At 37.7% G+C, this 19,240-nt stretch overlaps 1 protein-coding gene across 1 annotated transcript; it reads right to left on the reverse strand.

The window, feature by feature from the left end:
* Positions 1-490: 490 nt before the first annotated feature.
* On the reverse strand, positions 491-17,502 carry serinc4 (serine incorporator 4). The gene is made up of 12 exons (XM_077712832.1): positions 16,956-17,502; positions 13,010-13,177; positions 10,585-10,763; positions 8,459-8,538; positions 7,558-7,651; positions 5,767-5,978; positions 5,349-5,444; positions 3,228-3,354; positions 3,016-3,128; positions 2,654-2,807; positions 1,188-1,383; positions 491-1,128 (listed from the first exon to the last, which is right to left on the reverse strand). Exons 1-12 carry the CDS (start codon positions 17,073-17,075, stop codon positions 1,060-1,062), a joined length of 1,608 nt encoding a protein of 535 aa, XP_077568958.1. The 5' UTR covers positions 17,076-17,502; the 3' UTR covers positions 491-1,059.
* Positions 17,503-19,240: the final 1,738 nt, after the last annotated feature.

The following is a 19,240-nucleotide window of genomic DNA, read 5'->3' on the forward strand; positions in this document are numbered from 1 at the left end:
AAGGTTATATTTGGGGGGGGGGGGGTTATATCATTATATAGGCAGTAATGACAATAATAAAAAGTGAGAAAAGCGACAGTTTCCTGTTTTATGAATTGACTAAGCAGGTTTTGCAATCTACACAACTACGCAAAGGGAACCCATTTGGCACACATCGCCTACATTTGCTTTAAAAAGCTTCTGTCTTCATTTTGAACGGAACGTTGTGTCATGGAAAGGCAGATATTTACGCATCAGAACCAATCTGATTACACTAGGTGTTTTTATTAATAGGTTTTCAATAACAATGGCTAAAGTATATATGGTCAGACATGAGCTGCGAAAGAAATAATGTGCGGGTGTGTAACATGACAGTATAAAGTGTATTTTGCTGGTGGTCCCTATAAATTAAAATAAAAATAGCTGGTGAAACATTCATCCATTTTCGTAGGGCATACAAAGACAGAAAACCATTTGTTCTTACAAACGCACCGCCACTAAGCAAGAATCGATCCCAAAATCATGCAAGTGAACCACTAAATTATTAGGTGGCTTGTGTGCAAAATCACATTAATAATGCCAATTAGTATGTTAGTTCAAATTATTAACCCTGTTTTACAATGTAAAAAAAAAGATTGGAATGTGTATATCTTCCTTGATTCAGCAGTGCATATAAGTGAGCAGATTCAGCGTGCCCATTTAACAATGTTAAAAAAAGTGCAATAACCTTTTGACCTCAAATATTATTCCCATTTGTCTTAAAAGATAAAAGCACTCGTAAACAGTTGTACATACTGTACATCGTGTAACAGCAAATTATTGCCAACATCACACCTGAAATGGCAAATTTCTGTCTGGAAATGAAAATGCAATAAAACTATCTACCAAAAAATGACAAAAGAAGACAAGTAATTCCACCGTAGCCAAGCTCGCATGTTTTTTCAGTCAACGGATTTTGAAGTGTCCAAATTCCCTGTCTTCCAAACAAAGACTGTTCTGTTCACTTTGGCAATTCCCAGTCAAGTCTTCACCAATTTCATGACATTAGGTTCACCATGATTTGTATCGGCCCATTGTTTCTCAGCAATGTGTGTCTTTGACCTTTGAACCACGCGACCTCCATCCAAGACACCTCTCAATTGGGTGTCCCTGAAGAAGAAGAATGTCACGTCACCGCCCGGCCTCCACGCTGTACGTCAGACGCTTACAGTGACGTGACGGGAAGACGGCGAGCGTCGTTTGATGCGGGAGCGTCGTGGTCTGGAATCGTTTTGACAGCTGCACAAGGGGGCCAGCAACAGCCAAAGGTAGAGGATCACACAGGCCCAGCACGAAGACATCTTCACCCAGAATGTAGACCAGCTTCCGTGGGTGAAGGTGGTTTCCAGCACTGCAGACTCATAACTGGAGAAGGAAGCACGGGATGAAACTTTGCTACAAAACAAACTGTTTAAAAAATATTTTCTCTCTTATCACAGTAGTAGGAATTTTGTGATTTCCATGTTGACATTCTTTAGGCGACCATTTTTATCAACATAAAGTTTATTTATTTACCAATTTCGTCATACGCAGTTTTTGGGTATGATGACAATTAGCCTTTTGTTGAGTCAATGATGATGACAAAGCCTATGTCCGATTATTATTATTATTTGTGCCCTGGCCTGGTTTGTTTGATTCTCCAGCTTTTGGGTCACCTCTGTATTTTTGGATTTACTGCTCTTCTTTTTGGTGTCTTTAAGCCTTTGCAATTAAGTCCTGGCCTCAGCAATTGGGTCCATCCCCTTTTCCATAATCGTGCTATGTGAGATTGTTTTCCCATTAAATAAAGAAAAGCAAATGTACAGTAGTACTTCCATTTGATCTTTTTTTTTTTGGTCAACAGTGTCAATTTGGGACACTTCTGGACTTTTTAACATACGATGGATGGCATTAGGTATCTTTAAAGAGGGTGCTGAGACAGAGCAAGATGAATAAATGAAATTTTATACAGTCATACCTTTACTTACGAATGCCTCTGGTACGAAAGTTTCAGATTATGAAATGTTTCATATGCAAATGAGTGACTCGAGATACGAATAAAATCCAAGTTACAAAATCCCTCAAAAAGTAAATGCATTTCCTTATCTCTAATTTTATTTTGAATTCCCCTTAATAAGTGATTAAAATTGTACAAAAGCAACATGGCACATATTTACACATAGAGCACACGTAAAAGTTCAAAATGTACCGTATTTTCATGACTATAAAGCCACTAAAAAGCTTTGTTTATTTTAAGACATTAATAACTCATTTCCTAATAATTTTCTCTCATTTTTCCTCACATCTTTCATACAAAATTGGGACACTTTGACCAATTTTAAAGGGTTCAGTTGGTAGTTATGTGAAGAACGTGGAATCAATTATGAATTAATTAGAGAATTTTCATATAAGGTACACCTCTACTTACCTCTAAGTTACGAAAAAATTCTTGGAACCAATTAATTTCGTAAGTAGAGGTACGACTGTATATACAGACATTGGTCTATCTCATTTTGGAAGTTTTAAAGAACAGGAAATTGTCCAAAAAAAGTCCAGTGTGCCAAAATACAGTGTATTTTTGTGGATATAAGAACTGTTGCATCCATATTCTGTTGTCTTTGTACTGTTTTATATTGTATTTGTATTCAATACAAACCTAAACCAGTTGGTGAGGGTCATCATAACATAAAGTGAAGCCAAGAAGAAGACAAAATGGAAGAAAAAGTAGCTGTATGCCACTCGTTGTGTCTCGTTGTGGATGACCTTCTGACAACCCTTGTTGTCATCATCGATCACAAACTCTTCCTCGACTGAAAAACAACCAAGTGAAGCACACAGTTAAACGGGGCAAGTCACAAAGCAGAAAACAACAAAACATAATGTTTTGATCAATACATTTTATCCCAAAACATGTGGATTTCTCCACAACATCACCTTCTTTAAATGTACTTAACCAGATTGTACTGGTAATGATGCGGGAAGGGGAAGCTAACGCATGATTACTGCCCCTGTACAAACCTTCCTCCTCCTCGGGGCAGCAGAAACAGCATGTGGCTTTCTGGAACTCATAGCGGTAAACTTTGATCATCCAAAATGGACCAAATACCTCTGCAAGGTAGGACGCTTCATTGCTGAGGAAACATAGAACACATTTATTCCCACAAAATGCTTTCTTAATAAATTGTTCTCAATGGTAATCAATTTTTTCTGTTAATGAATTGTGAGTTTACCATGCAAAAAGAACGCAGCAGTACATGATTGCGGCTCCAATGATGGCCACAGCATTGCCCTCGTTCTGGATCCCATCTTGCCCCACGCTAGGGTAACATACTGTCATGTTCATGCCCTGATAAACAACTAACAGATGAGAAAACACAAGGTATAAATGTTTTAGATTTGTCTTTCAGTGTTTTTTTTTTATCTTCTCACATTTCATTTAAGGAGTACCCTTGGTAGCTTTATGACATCCATCATTCTTGGTCAAAATTCCCAAACTATATGATGGCATTTTCATACTCTGTGTACTTTTTTTTCTCTCACCTCATCCCATTTTCTGAACCGCTTTATCCTCATTAAGGTTGCAGGGGATGCTGGAGCCTTTGGCCTACATTTTTATATTTCTTAATACATTCGTTGTACTTTACTTTCTAATTTAAACGTTTTACTTTACTGATGAGTGATGATTATGTTAATACTTTATTCCTTTTTTCTGTTTATGTTTCATATGTACTCTTAACAGATGCACTTTTTTATGTATCGTATCTTGTGCTGACCCGGCCCGTCTGTCAAATTTTTAAAGTCAATGTGTTTTTTTTTTTTTCGTTTTCGCTTGTTAGGTCACAGGATACATTCCACCAAATTTTATAATTTCATTTTATGTTAACAAGTCGGCTTAGCCATTGCATTTCATGATTTGTTCATACAAATGTTTATCTTTTTATGTGGCTGGGCCAGGGTGGTCTGTGTGCTTATGTGTATATCTCAATTCTGACTGCATGCGTGCGTCTCACGTATCCGCACGGCAACATAAATATTTGGTACATTGTGGTCACTCCTTTAGGTTAGGGGACAAAAAAATAAGTCCATATAAGGCCATTGCAGACTGCTTAAGGTTGTGTGTGTGTGTGTGTGTGTGTGTGTGTGTGTGTGTGTGTGTGTGTGTGTGTGTGTGTGTGTGTGTGTGTGTGTGTGTGTGTGTGTGTGTGTGTGTGTGTGTGTGTGTGTGTGTGTGTGTGTGTGTGTGTGTGTGTGTGTGTGTGTGTGTGTGTGTGTGTGTCCAAATGCAGACAGGCAATGTATTAAAGACCACTATCGTTCATGTATGTATACAATACAATATAAAACCTCACACATTCTCAAACTTCTATAGACACACAAGTGCACACACAAAATTTAGTAAATATCAAGAAGTTAATGAACACTGACAATGAAGCTAAATGTTGTCTATCTTTAAAAAGTAAAATATGATTTTTCCCCACACAGCTTTCCTCTCCAGTTTAAAGCCAACTAATTACTGTTTTTATATTGCATGTAATGGGTTTTATGCCACTGTTATTATATTGTCAATGGACTCAAGTGGAATGTGAAACAAATATCCGTCAGTCTTGTCTCGCCACATGCCCAGCATGCATGTCAGGGCACATTTCATCTCAGATGATCTGCATGTTTGTGTAGAAGTATTTTGTCGTGTGTGCGTGAACAGTCCAGTAGTGTGCCGTCAGGGCCTTCAAGGCCTTCTCTGCTGACCTAAGAAATGTCTTAATCACAGACTGATGTTAATTATATTTTGTCCATGAATACTTGACATATCCCTACGCCTGCGGGAAGGCCTGGGTTCACCAAATTGAATTCTGAATGGTTAAAGCCACAGTATTATTGACACTTGTTTAATGCAGCAGAGCCCGTAGAACTGATTGTAAAAGCCTTGAGGCAGATTTCTGACCCTCGCAACAAATAATGACTGAAATGTGATTGGTTAAATTCTTCAATATGGAAGCACCCATCTGGAAGCAGTGCAACCAGGGGGAAAGCAATAAAAGGAAGCTAACAGAAAATTTTAAAAAATTAAAAAATAATAATTAAAAAAAAAAATATATATATATATATATATATATATATATATGTATATGTATATGTATATATATATATATATATATATATATATATATATATATATATATATATATATATATATATATATATATATATATATATATATATATATATATATATATATATATATATATATATATATATATATATATATATATATATATATATATATATATATATATATATATATATATATATATATATATATATATATATATATACATAACATTTGAGCTCACTTTTTTCAGGAGGTCGACTTGACAATGCAGAAAAGGTTAGATACATGACATAACAGCTAATGATGGAAGCCTGGAGAAGACCTGATCGAGGTTGCTCTGTAAAACAAAACACAAAACAATAAACTCAGTCAAGATTGAAACATTTCAAAGGAAAATAAATAAATGAATAAAGCTAAAGTAGGAAATGTAATAAGACGATGCCCCAAAATGTCAAAAGTCAGAATATGGTAGCTAGATGTTTAAACCAGGCACAACAGACCTGCTGTGTTTTTCATTGGAGAACACTTCATTTAATTATTATGATCTGCAGCGGTAGTCGTTTCAGTGGGGGGCATGTTCACATAGCTGGAGTTGGCCAAAGTGTTATTTAGCGACTGGAAGTCGCTGACAGGCTTACGAGTGTGTTTGATGAACTCACTCTGCTTGACGCATGGCGTGATAGCAATGAAAGACATGAGGCAGCAGAGTCCCAAGTTGATCCACAGCAGGGCCTTATTGAATTGGCAGGCGATGGGGTGTGTGTAATATTTATACATGAAGGTGAAGGCCATTGTGGCGATGGTGTAAAAGAAAAGCGTGGCACACATCACCGCCAGATACCAACGTTTATTTTCTGCTGCTCCTGTAAGCCTGAAAGTAGGACAGTGAAAGGGCAAATTAGGGCTTTACAATACATGTGCATCCCTTTTTCCCTCAGCTACATGGTCAACATTTTGGGATTTAATCACTGATGTAAGCACATACATTTGCTATTGCTGGGACTGCCTTACTCTTTAGGGACGGCTTTCCCCGTTCAAGCCTCTCCATTCCTTATATGTGTAGTCATTTTAATGTTTTTAAATGTTGTTTTTTTTCCACATCTGTCATTCTCCTTTCTTTGAAGATGAGCAAAAGGCCACATTTTTATTTACCCTTACCCAAACTTTAACCCGAAGACTTAAATTTAACGTAAATGATCTTAGATTCCTATACACATACTTTAAAAAGTTTTAATCTTCCGTTACACTCAATTTAAATCTTCTTGTGCAATAACCAAGGCAAAGAGTTTAATGTATTTCACCATGGCTTTCAAGACGAACTTCCTGCATCTCTATACGTATTGGCGAGCCAGCTCAGTGACGCATACACTACTCATGTTTTTTGACTATTTCGTGGTTAAAATCAATTGTCATCATACGCCTTTTCTTCGCACTACTCTTCATTGCACCGGCTTGCTTTTGACCCATTGTCTTTTCTTTAATTCTACATTGTTTAAGGCAAATAAACACGGACAAAAATGTATATGGAGCGAGCTGCACAAGCAAATATATTGTTGTGTTGATTTAAAGACATTTTCAAGACAGACTTTTCAAGAAAAAAAAAAGCTGGCCATAATTAAGACAGGTCAGACAACTCCAAAGCAAGCAGCCTGTCACAACCTGGAACGAACATTTTCAGGACTAAATCGAATAAAAATGTATGCCAGAATTACAACAGTACAGGCTCGACTTTCAGCATTAGCTTCGATGGCGATAGAAAAGAAGGAAGAAAGAAAGGAGGATGGATATTGTCTATAGTTAAAAAGGATTTTTGGTGAGTAAAAGATGGCTATATTCCTAAATAATATTTCAATTGTATGAGGTTATTATTGATGATGTCGCGGCTGTAGTTGCAGTAGAGCCATAAAGTAGTTTAACCCAGTACCCCAGAGCTGTGACACACTCGCCCCACCGGGCCGCCCTATTTATTTGTTTCAAGAGTAAACTTGTATGGAATTTGAAGGGAACAATTTATGACAACTATGAAGAGGCAGAAGATTTTGTGGAAAACTACTGAGCTACTGTTTTAAACCTTGCTTTTTCATTCATTCATTTTCCAAACCGCTTATCATTAGAAGAGCCACGGCGGGTGATGGAGCCTATCCCAGCCAACTATGGGCACAAGAGGGGGACACCCTGAATCGGTGGCCAGCCAATCGCAGGGCACGATGAGACGGAAAACCATTCAGGCTCACACCCATACCTAGGAGCAATTTAGAGTGTTCAATCAGCCCATTGAATCAAAATACTCCAAAAAAATCATTCAATCAATTGTGTCCACTGCGATTGGCTGACAACCAGTTCAGGGTGAACTCTGCCTCCTCCCCATTGTTAGCAAGCATAGGCTCCAACATAAATGAGACGGAATATAAATTCACAGCCCAGAATTTGACAACGTACTCCACACTCACCAGTTTTTGTTCCAGGTGTGTGCAAAAGCAGTGATGAGGATAAGTTGAATGAGAATGAAGGCAAATCCTCCCACCACACCAACGTAATGCCATGCTGAGGAGCAAGGAATAAAAGAGAGCCATCCATGAGTGACATGTCAGCTGAGACAATAGAAGTCGACACTTCACAGTACAGTAATACCTTGACATACGAGTGTCCCAACACCCGAAATTTTTGAGATGCGAGGAAAATTCCAACTAAATTTTTACCTAAACATACGAGACAAATTTGAGATACGACCATACAAGACGGTTCCCAATGTGGCCGCCAAGTGCCCGAGTATTTTCGTCTTTCTCGCCACCACTCCATCGTGTAAATTTATTTACGAGCACCACCCGTACAGGTTGTATTTTTTTACATTAATCAGTGCAAAATTAAGGGGAAAAACAATGGGTCCAAAGCAAGCCAGTTCAATGAAGGGCTACTCATCATTTCCAAGATGCACAGTGACATTCATAACGAGATGGAGAGCCTTCGTTTAATATCGCTCACCGTGAGTGACCGTCTGACTGTACTGAATGAAGTCACATTTTAGTATTGAAATTCATAACCACTAGAAATCTATTCTTTACTTTTTGAGTAGGTGGTGAATTAGAACATACACAAAAGATTATCCTTTGAATTATCTTGTTGTTGGTGTTTTTTTCAGAGGGTGGGAACAGATAAATTTGGATTTAGCTCATCTGCATGGGAAAAATTGATTTCAGATACTTGTAAATTCATATATGAACTCAGTCCCGGAACGCATTAAGCTTGTATCTCAAAGTATTACTGTACATGCATTTCAATTTAAGGAAACTACTTTGGCTATACATTGCTGCCCTCTAGCAGGTTTAGATACGAGTTACACAAAGTTCTTACCGTGGAGGAATGACTCTGTTGGAATGAAGAAGGCAGCGGCACACATCCCAAGCAAGGTGATCAGCTTCAGGAACCAGAAACTGTTTGGGGCAAATGTTATAAGGAGTGAGTCTGGGTTAGTAAAATTACTAACAAAAAAGTTAACCTATATATATTTTATAAGATGGGCAGTCCAGTGTGTGAGTGGTTAGTGTGTCGGCCTCACATTTATGAGATCCTGGTTCAAATCCAGGCGGGTCTACCTGTGTGGATTTTGCATGTTCTACCTGCGCCTGCGTGGGTTTCCTCCGGGTACACCGGTTTCCTCCCATATTCCGAAAACATGCATGGTAGGCTGATTGGACACTAAATTGCCCCTAGGTATGAGTGTGAGCCTGAATGGTTGTCCGTCTCATCGTGCCCTCTGATTGGCTGGCCCGAAGTCAACTGGGATATGCTCCAGCACTAATTCGGATAAAGTGGTTCAGAAAAATGAATGAATGAATTAATTTTTGACAAGATTTGACAAGATATGCTAAAAACAGCCTTTGGTGCTTTTCTAATTATTAATTAATTCATTTATTTTCTGTACCGCTTAACCAATAAGCAGTGAAGCCCCTCCCCAGTTTGTTTTCCATATCTCCCTCTTCAACCACACCTGAGTCAAATAATACACTCATCAGGAAAATATCCAGAAGCTTGAGAACAATCATGATTATTTGATTATGCTGTGTAGGTAGAGGGATACATGGAAAACAGACTGGATAGGGTGACTCATTGTTTATCCTATCCCAGCTTCTTGTAAATATTGTGATTCTCATTTATTTTTATACTATTGAGTTGTTAACATTACAAAAGTATTGCCAAACTTAATAGTATCAAATTGATAACATACAATGGTGCAACTCTGACTTTTCAAATAAATAAATTGTTATTATTTACTATTCAAACGGTTTATACACTGTAAACTCTTGTAAAAGCTTGATGCGAATTTTGAATACATTAAACCAACACAGTTAATGATAAATAAATTACTCATATCCTAAAACTGGGTCCAATAAATGCAGATTAAACCTGTATTGTATGGAAAACTCTGTGATGAAACCTGTAATCGCTGTTAAAAAGATACCGTCAGGGCACTAGGTCATGAGTCCCTGCAGACCATTAAGACATCCATAACCTTTGCCAAAGAACCTGAAATCTTTCATACGACCCAGATAAAACTACTACTGTGAGCAGATTAACCCCAGAGACAGTCTGCAATCCAGCATGTCAAAACCTAATCCCAAACACGTCACAGCTTTAATCGACCGGGCCTGCGCAGAAAGCGTAGCAACAAAGGGCTTAAAATAGACCAGCTGGAGGTCAGGTAAACAGAAGGGACAAACACTTTCCCCTTAAATTCTGTCGAGGTTGCATATAATGAATAATAACAATAATCATATATTGACATTGCAGTCAAAGTAACTGATTTTATTATTACTGTCAATAAAAATATTTACTTTTTCTTTTTGACACTACCCATTTTTCTGATTTATGAACAAATATTAGCATGCTGTGTATAGCTTTGACTTGAATTTAAAAAAATTAAATAGCTGTTGTATTGTTGATTTGGATATGAGACAACCTGTTATAAACTAGTACCGTACTTATACATTTGTGGATATCCTGCCTTTATTTGAGGTTCTTCCAAACATTATTAATTCATGATTGATTCAAATATTCTGGATAGCTTTTTCAATGTGGAAACAATTTGTCCACTGTGAATTTGCATTTTAATACACGAATAAGATATGAGGTGGTTAGTGCATCGGTGTGGGACCTGGGTTCAAATCCTGGTCGGGCCTGCTGTGTGGAGTTTGCATGTTTTCCTGCGTGGGTTTTCTCCGGGTACTCCGGTTTCCTCCCACTTTCCAAAGACATGCATGGTAGGCTGATTGGACACTCTAAATTGCCCCTAGTTATGAGGGTGAATATTTGTTTGCCTACTTGTGCCCTGCGATTGGCTGGCTACCGATTCAGGGTGTCCCCTACCTCTGGCCCGAAATCAGCTGGAATAGGCTCCAGCACCCTCCCACGACCCTAGTGAGGATAAAGCGAGGATAAAGAAAATGAGAATAAGATATGAAATGAACAGCATCACTAACCCGTTGTGGATGAGTGCTCTAAAGTCCTGACTAGACTTGACGTCCACAAGGAAGATGGCCATCATTAAGTAGAAACAGGACGTGCCAAAGCATACTCTGTAGACTGCTGAGTAACCTACAAGCATCTCACAGTGACCACCACCATGTGCCTGATCACACACTACGTTGAAGAAAGGCACCTGAAACAAACACAAACAATGCCCTCCACATAAGCAACTCGCTACAGTCTTACATGATGTGGTTGCTAATTCAAAAATAAAGTCAGTGCTTTTTTTCTGCTGAAAGACTCAACTGCAATTAACATTCTGTACCACAGCCTGTTTCTTGCCCTCCTTTCTCTTTAGGCTGACGTCAGTCTGACAAAAAAACAAGTAGGGATATCCCCCAAAACGTTCTTTTTTAGACATTCCAAAAACACATATCATTCCAAATGTTAAAAACAACTGTAGTGAGTGGTTATTTCTAATATCAGACTCATTATATGAGTAATTTATTTGATTCTATACACTGTTACAATAATGTCTATTGTTGCTTTATGTGGAGATCTGAATGGTAGAAATTGCAGTATTTTAAACCCTGTCTATGAGTGGCAAAGAGGAATACTAAAAAATACTACAGGATATTTGAAACAGAGCAACTATTCACATGAAAACACCACTAAGAAGCACATTCAATAAAATCTCTCCCCTATTCAATTTGATTAAAAACTGCATGATTTTAGAAAATGAACTACTAATTGTGATTTTTTTTCTAGTCGATCCTCCAATGTCTATTTCATTTATGATTTTCTTCAAATCATTGCAAAATTCGTGATTAAAAGGATATTTAAGTAACTGTGACACAGTGCTTGGGCTTTTCAGAAATTGGTCGCAAAATGTATTCAATCTTGCTGTCATAAATATGTTTTGCGTTGGTTTTAGAACATTTCTGCTTTACAGGTTCTTTTACATTCTAAATAAATAGGGAGTTTTGGTGGAATTGTATAATGTAAAAATGTATCTAACCCTTGTGCACCTTGATATCCTGATTTATTTCCGTTTTTTACGTTGAATACAAGTATGAAAAGCCTTAGAATTTGATCTATTTTGGAGTTTAAAATGTTTTTGCCATTGGAAATGAAATAATTGATTTAATTTAAAAATACACAAATTTTTAACACCACCGTGAATGTTCGGGACAGAAAAATTAGTCTGTCACATGAATTTTAGAATTGTTTGGAAGTTGTAATTGTGCCAATCGGTCAAAGACCAATGGGCTGTAAATCTTGTGTACTCTTACACTCTGTGCCTGAGCATGTTTTTTTCCAAGAAGCCTTTTATAATCTCATTATACTTGTATAATGACAATAAAAGCATTCAATTCAATAACATTTCTTGCATTTCATCTTATACCTGCATATGAAAACTGGACAGAGTATTAAAAAATGCAAACTGCACATTCTATGCCCTCTTTTTGTTAGCTTGAACCAATCTTTTTTTCTAGATTTTTGTGTCTGGCCGAAATATAAAAGCCACTCACTAACTTTCAGTTTTCAGTGATCTGGGCGACACCAATAGACAATAGCGGTAGGTTTTACTAAAGAAAAACCCAATTTCTGATTGCGGGCCTGGCACGGTTCCACCACCATTTATAATTATAGTCATACCTCTACTTACGAAATTAGTTGGTTCCAACACCTTTTTCGTAACTTGAAGTATAGGTGTACTTTATAGGTTAATTATCTAATTCGTTCCACGGTCCTCACACAACTACCAACTAAACCCTTTAAAATTGGTCAAAGTGTCCCAATTTAGTTTGAAAGATGTAAGGAAACACACAAAAACGAGAGAAAATGATTAGGAAATGATTTGATAATGTATTAAAATAAATAAAGCATAATAGTAGTCGGTTCTACAAGGGCCAAAACCCATCCACTTTGTAGTACATTTTAGATTTTTACATTTACGTGTGCCCTTTGTGTCTCTGTGTGAAAATATGTGCCACATTGCATTTGTAGTTTTAAAAGCTTAATAGGGGGAATTCAAAATAATAAAACGGATAAGGAAATGCATTTACTTTTCGGGGGATTTCGTAATATTTTTATTATATTTTTCGTATTCCGATTCAATTTCAGACCTAGAGACATTCGTAAGTAGAGGTATGACTGTAAATATATTGAATACTTTAGCTACCTACCACAAAAATATTTGCTTTTCCAATCCGTTTCTCCACATTTAGTGTAATCGAGCGAATTTTTATATCCGAAGCAGCTATTTTCCCAAATGTTGTAGACCCGTGTTATGAGGTTATTTTTAGTTCTTTTAATCAGTTGAAGTGGTAATATAAACTCATCAGTTTTCTCTGTGGATCACTCATGCGTGGTTGAACTTAATGAGAGGTCACATTGTTGAGAAAGATGCACACACACAAAAAGGACAGTACTCACATTTTCTCTGACAAGCTCAGAGACAGTGCGCGACAACATGAGGCAGGAGACAGCGCAGCTCATAATGTGGAAGAGGGTATACATGACCCGCGTGCTATTGGATGATTTGACTGGAGGACAGAAGGCACAGCAGAACGAGCAGGGAGCAGGCCCACAGCAGCAGCATATCTGCCGAGGAAAGAATAAACAAGAGTAGATTTGATTAAATTAGATTAGATTAGAACTTTATTTCACCCCTCATTCGGGAAATTTTTTGGTTGCAGTAGCAAGACAGACACAAGACGTTGCAGACCTAGGTGAGAAATACCCTTCCATAAAAAAGACTAAAAATAAAATAACAAAAATGTTATTTATGTCCAAATAAGCATACGCCATTTTACATTTTTCCACTTCTGCTCAAATTCCGATTCTGAATCACGATATCAGTCCATATCAAAGAATTGCGAGTTCAGGTGACTTACCCCTTTAATACTGTTCAGGTCTCGCTATTTGAACAAGCCCAAATGTGCTATACAGGCTGAAGGCTTCCTTCTACTCCAAATTTTATTAAATAAGGAAGGCTGACTATTACTGGCTAACTTTAACTAGTTTAATGCGTTCCTGGACCGAGCTCGTATGTCAAATCAAATTTTCCCATAGAAGATAACAAAATACAAATTAATCCGTTGCTACCCTCTGAAAAAAAAACACAAAAAACAGGATATTACAATGGAAAAACCTCTTTTTATCAGTTCTAATTCACCACCTAATCACAAAGTAAAAAATACCTATCTAGTGGTTGCGATCTTCAATACTATGTGACATTACTTCGTAAAAACTTACTGCGGAGTGCACAGACGAGAGAGAGACAGAGAGAAAGAGGACAGGAGAGAATATTGGCGGACGGCAAAACGCTTGTAACAACATACACTTTAAATTTAACTTAAATGAACTTAGATTATACTATACACACTTCAAAATCTGTTTGAATCTTATATTACACTACATGTAAACCTTTTTGTGGAATAACCGAGGTTAATATGATAATGTAGTCCACCGTGGCTTTCAAGTTGGAACTTCCTGCTTCTCCATACCTCAGGACTGAGTTAATCCCAGTTCGTTTATTAAAATTAACGAACAAGCCACGACTCGCTTTTTTCAGTCGCTTACGTTGCTTTCAATTCTATGTAGATTACCCTGTCTTTTTCACAGATTATCCACTCGGTCACGTTATCTCCAGACAAAAATTTGCTCGGAGATTTCCTCGTATCTTAAATATCTTGTATGTTGGGACACTCGTATGTCAAAGTATTACTGTATTGCAATTCCACAATCAATAAATCAATTCTGCTACAATAATCTTATTCTGAGGATCAGTAAATGCAGACTCTCAAGTTTCAAGACAAAATGTTCATGAATGATGGAGGAGTAGGAAGTAAACAAGAACAACAACTACTAAAAGGCCTTTAGCCTGTAAAAATCAGGGGAAAACCATAGTACTGCAAAGCTGCTCCTCAAATCAAAACTTGAACTGCGAACACATTTGTGCATATTAATTGACAAGCCCTCCATTATGGCTCCTAGATCAGAGATCTTCACAGGTTGAGCCAATCGGATTTATGAATTTAAAATGTATCTGATACTGGATCTCTATTTCCAAATGATTCCTTTTCTGGCAAACTTTTAATTGCTTGCCTTTGCTTCTCATATGAGAAATAATGTCACATGCAGGCCTTTTCTTTATCACTGTAATATGTAGTATGTCAGGTGTATTATACGTATATAACATATATATTTTTAGAAGACACCATTTTACTTCAAATGTCCTTTTTGGGTTTTGGCTCTAGCTATCAAATGAGAAAGTATGCAAACAAATATAAGCAATTTCATCAATGATTGTGGGATGCATGCTTCTATTATATTTACTAAGTACAATAACCATATTTTTAATAAGTCCATACAAGTGAGTTTATTTCAGATTACAGTGTGAAAGGTTTGAGAGAAAATTGCACCAATGCCAACCTTGGACAAGGGCATAGCCTGCACAAGAGTTTAGAATCAATAAAGGGCTGTTGGTTGGTACAGTCGATCTGAACACACATATCACGTGTCAGTTATAATCTAATGGATAAGGCAGGGAAGATTATCCATTACCTTATCACGGAAAGGAAGGCTGATTAAGAATAGAATTCTAATTGAGTGTATAATGTATTTTCTATGACTAACAATTATGGTAGGTGTGCACATTTTAGAGGATAAGTTTTACGAAACCACATGCTGATTTCTTTGCATTTGACCAAGCAAAAAAAAAAATCAACCCCAATATTGATTATTGGGTGGCCCGGTGGCGCGAGTAGTTAACGCACAGGCCTCAAAAGCCTGGGGTCCTAGGTTCAAATCCAGGTCACGACCACTTGTGTGGAGTTTGCATGTTCTCCCTGGGCCTGGGTGGGTTTCTTCCAGGAACTCTGATTTCCTCCCACATTCTAAAGACATGCATGGTAGGCTGATTGGACACTCTAAATTGCCCCTAGGTATCACTGTGAGCCTGAATGATTGTCCTTCTCCATGTACCCGGCTGGCCACTGATTAAGGATGTCCCCCGACCTGGTGCCCGTAGTTAGATGGCTCCAGCACCCCCTGCAATCCTTGTGAGGATAAGTAATAAGTAACGACTCCAGTTAACGTGCTAACCATTTCCACTGGGCTGCCAGATTCTTGAAGCAAAATCATTAATGTCAATATATCACTGCTTTGGCCCTAAGATGCCAGGATTTATTGTCGATTCAAGGTTCTTAATCCAATTTTATCTTATAGTATATATACATTTATATATACAATTGGTCACATTTCACCAAACCTAAAAATTAGAAGCAATTTTGATGATTTTAACCATTTGGTGGCTCAGACATTTGAATGAAAACAACTCTTCGCCACACCAAAAACACAATGATATTTGTTTTATGCCTCTTAAAAATTAACCATTGCATAACAATTCATTTCAGGGTGCACCTCACTTCCAACCCATAGCCCCCTGGGGTCGGCTGTAACACCCCCCATGATGAATACTATATGGGTTACCAGTTCAGTCACTATCTTTCCTCAGTATCAAATTATATCTTTGACAGTACTAGCAATGTTGGCGACAGTACTAGCAATGTTGGCTGTGGATTTACCTAATAAATCATAGTATTGCTTTCCAAACAACAGGAGACCATGAAGCTCCATGTGCAGGTGCATCTAACTGCCATATTTCCGCAAAACTGTTTATTGTGAACAAATTCAGAGCTCAGGGGTCAGGGTCCGTTTCCAAAACCCGATCATATCTGACCATCTGTGCATATCTGTTGCCTACGTCTGTCTAGCACAAGAATATTTTGCCACTAAATCAAATGTCCAAGATAAGCCCTCAGTACATCATTTTTTTTCTTCCGCAATCTGCAATAATCGCTCACTGCAGCAGTGTTCTGGTCAACCCATTGCATAAGCAAAAGTAAAAGTTAGGACAGCAATCAAGAACATTAAAAAGCCTGCATTTTGAAAAAATGTTGCAAAAGATTTACAAATCATTCAAACCAAACGTTTTGCTAGTCAAAAACAATACATCACTAGTCAGTGTTTCAAATATCGATTGAACTCAATGATTATCTCTGAATATTGTTAATAATGAGCAAACAAAAGCATGTCTTTTTTTAAATACAAAGAAACATTTTATCATTGACTTATACAATATAAACCTTTAGAGTACTTCAAATGAAATACGGTTACAAACCAGACTACCTCTAGTGGTTTATGTTACGTCACAAAAAAAAATTATATTTTCGTATTACTACTTAGAGTACTAGTTTCATACTTCACTGAAAAGTTTTTCCTGCATATAATTCATTTCAAATTACTATCCAAAATCTGACCTTAATCAAACTTTGAAGAAAAACTACATCAGTTCCTGCTTCTCTCCAGTGCTCACCTGATAGGCCACCATGTTGAGAAAGTAATTGTAGACACCGCGACGGGTTATCCCCTGGTTGGCCGACATCGTGCCTCCTAAATGCTTTTGGTCAGCCACTACGACTCTGCATTTGGCCATCAATTTCCACCAATTTTTCTCAGACTCTCTCCAAAATGTCTTCTTTCACATCCTTAAAGAGGTCCAAAGTTATACCAGGCCTCAAACTATTGATAGAAATACATTAGAAAATTTCTAATTTGATTTAAAAAAATAAAATTAAAAAATTAACATCCAGCTAACTCCTGCAGCAGGTTGTTACGGCACTCGCTTTATGGTAGATTAACCATAAATCTAGTTGGGTTGCAATCTCTGCAATTGAAAAACTCAGCATGAATTCCACTTGAGCTCACGTCAACTCCACCGGGCAATCCTCACTGGGGAAGAAGTCCTCTTTTTTCCCGGCATCCTGCGTGCTTTGGCCCTGCTGCTCTGCTGGGTGCTGCCAGAAAAGAGAGAGAGCTGGTGCCGAATTCCCAGTGCCCTCCCTCATCCTCTCACCCGATTCTACCCGCTCAGATTAGACAGTCTGTGAGGGGAGGGAGGGTGATATGAGCCTGACAGGGACCATGTGTCACTCCCATCTGTCCCTCGCTTCCCATCCCCCAGTGTTCACCACCCTTCGATGCACAAACGCAACAAGAGAAAGCGAAATACAGTAATCCCTCGATTATCGTAGTTAATGTAGACCAGACATGGCCGCGATAAATGAAAAAATGCAAATTAGGGTGTCACTTATTTAAAAAAAAAAGTATTTATTTATTTTTACTTCAGTACTGAGTCCTAACAGAGGAGTGGCTTCCACTTGCAAATTTTAGCGTGGATTTTCACTTTTTAATGAGCTTAAGAAAATAAAATTTTAAAAAATTGTTTCTTTACTGCTGAGTATTAGTAGCAAACGCACAAAAAAAATACTGTATTACCATATTACCTATAAGGTGCACTTAAAAGTCTAACATTTTATCGAAAATGGTTGATGCGCCCAATCGGTCGGTGCGTTTTGTCTGTGCACTAAATTCTATTTATCGACACGCTACTTATTGCGATCAACCCAGCTGACTTTCACCCTAAAAAAAGCCTGCCTGTGCATTCCAAGCGTTACGGTAAATCCTTTCAAAACATCCCACGGTATATAGTGGCAAGGCATTTGATTTCCATGTGCTTGCAGCGCTTTTAACCCTCAAAACACTCTTAATTCTCAAAGAAACAGCATAGTAGAGGTATACAGAGGAAATGCCTGATGTGAATGACAACACAATAAAACACGCTGGTGCCTAGCCTAAAATATGCTAGCAGCTAGCATAACATATGTTAGCGGATTGCATAACATATGCTAGCGGATAGCATAACATACGCTAGCCTAGTGTCACGCTAGCCTAGTGTCATGCTAGCGCCTTATCGGAAGAAGCGTCCAATATATTGACAAAAAACATATACCCGTAAATGAGACTGTGCCATATCACACAATGTGTTTTGTAGGTCTGAAAATGGGGTAATTAACCCCAAAAAAATCTTACTGTACTTCACCTTTTGTCACAATGAACTGACCCTGTCTTCTTTTTAAATGATAAAGAGTAGCAGCCTACAGTCGAAACTAAACCACAACACATAATAGAATGTCACTTAGATAAAGAGGGAATATCCATAATCCTAAAAATGATCAGCTGCTAATAACAAAAACAGCATGGCAGATTCTGCGTAATGGAATGAAGAGTGAAGGACTTGCATTAGTCAAAGTGCTTGCAAAATAGGCCAATGATAATGATGTGGGATTATATTACTTGCTAATATCTGCTTGATTATCATCCTTTTTCTTAGGAGAAGGAATAAGATTGAATTCAACTTTTTCCAAGAGCATTTTTATATACTTCAAATATGGCACAATTACCCATTATGTGCTCTATTTTCGGAAGGCAGCGCAATTGCATTCAAGCATAAAACAGCGCACAAGGAATTTTACCTTGGTGCCAAACTCGCTGCATGTGTTTTTGGAATTTGGTAGCCCACCCGTTGTGTTTCGGAGGACACACATTGCGGATGCTCAATTTGTTCAAGGTGGTAAGCTGTTGATCTCAACTAGGGACTTTAATGGCCAGTGGAAGAAATACTTAGTGGATATCCTCAATCTGATTGTCTGTTGGTTTTATTCAATTCTATGTTCTGCACTTTGGTCTATATCTGAGATGACTGATTTTTATCCATGCAATATGTCATTGGTGTATAGCAAATTTAACAGTAAAGTTGGC

This window comes from Stigmatopora nigra, chromosome 3, assembly GCF_051989575.1.
Source record: "Stigmatopora nigra isolate UIUO_SnigA chromosome 3, RoL_Snig_1.1, whole genome shotgun sequence".
NCBI classification, from domain to species: domain Eukaryota; kingdom Metazoa; phylum Chordata; class Actinopteri; order Syngnathiformes; family Syngnathidae; genus Stigmatopora; species Stigmatopora nigra.

What these genes read in the sequence shown, in the direction of transcription:
- serinc4 (XM_077712832.1), bottom strand. Translation starts at nt 17,075, where the DNA reads ATGGCCAAATGCAGAGTCGTAGTGGCTGACCAAAAGCATTTAGGAGGC. An exon ending in TCAACATGGTGGCCTATCAG is followed by an intron (nt 13,178 to 16,955) that starts GTGAGCACTGGA and finishes TTTCCTCGGCAG; the next exon opens with ATATGCTGCTGCTGTGGGCC. An exon ending in CACGCCATGCGTCAAGCAGA is followed by an intron (nt 5,445 to 5,766) that starts GTGAGTTCATCA and finishes TTTGTTTTACAG; the next exon opens with AGCAACCTCGATCAGGTCTT.